The following is a 3,049-nucleotide window of genomic DNA, read 5'->3' as shown; positions in this document are numbered from 1 at the left end:
TCTGTATGAGCACACTTATTTATTAGTCGTCTTTATTTCTGTTCACCATCGTTCTCCATGTCTTCTGTTCTATTTTTATGTAAATAAATCACTAAGTGACCATATTTAATTGTTTTGTTTGTGTCTAATTTCATAAGTGCCTATTCATGAACTAAAGGGTGTCTTTTCATTAATTGTTGCTTTTTCTGGTTAAATGTTTCTTGTATGGGGGAGAGTTCGATCTGGTATTCTTTTCATAGATCTCCACATGTTTGGCCATTGCTTATCAGTCACTATTATTGTGTGACTTTGCCGACCTTTTTGTCTTATCATCTACTTCTATGTGATCTGTCCGTGTGATTAGGCTCACCATTCCTGCGCCATCACCCTTCTCTATGTGATATGCATATCAAGCATAGGCAATGATTTTGCCTCTGTTGCTGGAAAAGCACTTGGGATGACTGTCTCAATCCATTACTTAAGCTAGCATACAAATGGAAAGAAAAAATGGAGATCTAGTCAACCGGAGTGGAATTGCAGATTTCCTTGGCGCAGAGGCGAATGGTAATAGTGATGTCCCATTGTCTTCTTTTTATTTGCTCTGCCTGTATAACTCACACATGTATATGTTGGAGGACTCATTTCAAACAATAGTTGCTCTTGTTCTCCAATAATGTAAAAAAGTTGTGACTTTGCAGATTTTGAGATGCTTGAAAACGTGGAATTTGGAGAGCAAAAGCAGACAGATGAAGCTTCTTCTCTGAAAACAATCAACTTTTCGTCTAAGATATTAACTCCCATGAACTTTTATCAACTTTTTGGCTTTGAGATGAGCCATTTATTACATTCATCTCTTTCAGGTACAATCATATCCATTGCGTAGGAAATTGTTTATTAACTGAAATACAAGGTCATTCAACTACACGCAATATTAAATGAGAGTCATGCATTATTGACCTGTGATAGATATGAAACATTCAAAGAATGAAGATTGAAGTAATACACATGAAATATGTATTTACCTTCTCCATATGCTGCATGTCAGGCTAATGATGTTGCTATTCAATCTGACATCTTTATTTCAGTCATAATTTCTTTATCATCTTCCAACTTTTTAATTGTCTCTGTTGAATCCCTAGCTTCATAAACATTTTGCATTTGGCCCATTTACATGTCATTATTTTACATTTCCTTTTTATGCATATGACGTTGGAATAAGATGGGTGTTTATTTCACCAGAAAGTTTTATCCTTTTTGTGTTGAACACTGTCACAGAAAAGCTGCTGAAACTTTTAATTTCATAAGTACACGTATGTATGCATGTGTTTGCATGTGTGTGTGTGTGTGTATGCATGTGTGCACATGTGGTGTTGCTGGCAAAAGTGTTGTGAAGGATTCAGAATACATGAGATAGGCATAATTTTTTGCTTGCGTTATGCATCATTTCTTTCATATCTTTAGACTTCCTAAGTACAATATTTTCTTTGTAAGATCTGAAAATTTTGTGAATTTTTAATCAATATATAGAGGATTTTTATTTATTTAGGATGTTGTCCATATACTTCTTTTTATTGAGCTATTTTCAGTTACAAATTGTGAAAGTTAGATTCATGGTTTTTTTGGTTTGAGATAAAGTGCTTTAGCAACTTGAAATCAAGGTTTGTTTTTTGGCCTGAATCAATTTGGCCATAGTTTTACTGAAATTTTGTATATTGTGAAGCAATGCAAGGTCAATCTGGTAGGGATCCTTCAGTAAGTGTGAGAATCATGTACAATAGACCTACCAACTTGCACATATTAGCTGTGTTGCATATTATCCAACTGTCAGCATGTCAAAGTTTTCTGTATTTGGGAATCTGTTTGCTGTGTGTGAATCACAAGAATTGATTTTCATTGCCTTCTAAGCTCTTAGCTGATAACAAAAGTGATGCAGGATCATGATGGTTCCCACGTTAAAGGACTGCTCATAAATTTCATGCATTCTTTCTGGCCATCTCTGTTGAAAATTCCTTCATTCTTGGTGGAATTCATCACTCCAATAGTAAAGGTCAGTGTAAATGCCAACTACAACAGAATTGATCTGTTGTGAGATTTTATCTAATCTTTCATTTTTATCTACATGCAACAAATAAAAATGGTAAGGTATTATCTTTCTATTCCATGCCTGAGTATGAATCATGGAAGGAAAGCTTGGGAGGAAGTACACGTGGTTGGACTATCAAATACTATAAGGTATGTTATTTATATTTTGGATAATGCAAGGTTGGTTTCTTGTATTGTGGTGCATAACAGAACCCACGAGCCTTTACATTCTTGAAGAAACTCAGCAGTCTTGATTTGGTCATTCCAATGCTTGCTTTTGTGGCCTTATGCAGGGGTGGGAAACATAAGAAAGATTTTGTGTGGGTGGATGATCATGATGAGGATGCAATTGAGTTGGCATTCAGCAAGAAGAAGGTAGAAGACAGGAAGACTTGGCTTAAACAGTATGATGTACTATCAGTTTGCTGCTTCTTCATGAAGATCAGGCTAGCTTGTGTTGCTTGTTTTTCTCTATAATTGATTTCTGGTATGTTCCAGGAAGGAACTTACCTTGATCAGAATGAAAAGCGCATTAAGTACAGGGATTTTGTCAACAAGGAGCTTATTCTGTTCTCACGGGCTGATTTGGAAAGATCAATTCCATCCATGCTTGATGGTCTAAAACCAGGACAAAGAAAAATCCTTTTCTACTCTTTCAAGCGCAATTTTGTCACACAGGCCAAGGTATGACAATAGAGCTCTGTTTGAAGATGAAAATGTACATTATTCTGGAGGATCTTTAATGACATCATTGCTATCGGTATGTTGGGGAAACTCTGGCAACTGTATTGAACTATATTTCTGGTGAAAAAAAAAATCCTTAGCTTCTACTTCTTGAATATATGAAATCCTTTCAAAAAGTGACCCAAAATATTTTATGAATTTATTATTTTTCATTAACTAAATTTGTTTGGTCTGTGTCATTAACTCATCTTTCTGTGGGTATGTGATTTGTAAACACAATTCAGAAATTTTCATTGAAATTTAC

At 35.1% G+C, this 3,049-nt stretch overlaps 1 protein-coding gene across 1 annotated transcript; it reads left to right on the top strand.

Annotated features, from left to right (window-relative positions):
• Positions 1 to 428: 428 nt before the first annotated feature.
• Positions 429 to 2,751, top strand: LOC149842121 (DNA topoisomerase 2-like). Its single transcript, XM_090000590.1, has 5 exons — positions 429 to 543; positions 678 to 839; positions 1,913 to 2,211; positions 2,355 to 2,436; positions 2,560 to 2,751. Exons 3-5 carry the CDS (start codon positions 2,099 to 2,101, stop codon positions 2,749 to 2,751), a joined length of 387 nt encoding a protein of 128 aa, XP_089856716.1. The 5' UTR covers positions 429 to 543; positions 678 to 839; positions 1,913 to 2,098.
• The last annotated feature ends 298 nt before the right edge of the window (positions 2,752 to 3,049 follow it).

The sequence above is a fragment of the Nuphar pumila genome, chromosome 3 (genome assembly GCF_984573655.1).
Source record: "Nuphar pumila chromosome 3, dmNupPumi1.hap1.1, whole genome shotgun sequence".
NCBI classification, from domain to species: domain Eukaryota; kingdom Viridiplantae; phylum Streptophyta; class Magnoliopsida; order Nymphaeales; family Nymphaeaceae; genus Nuphar; species Nuphar pumila.
Note: the sequence above shows the minus strand (reverse complement) of the source record. Positions and strands in the feature narration are given on the sequence as shown.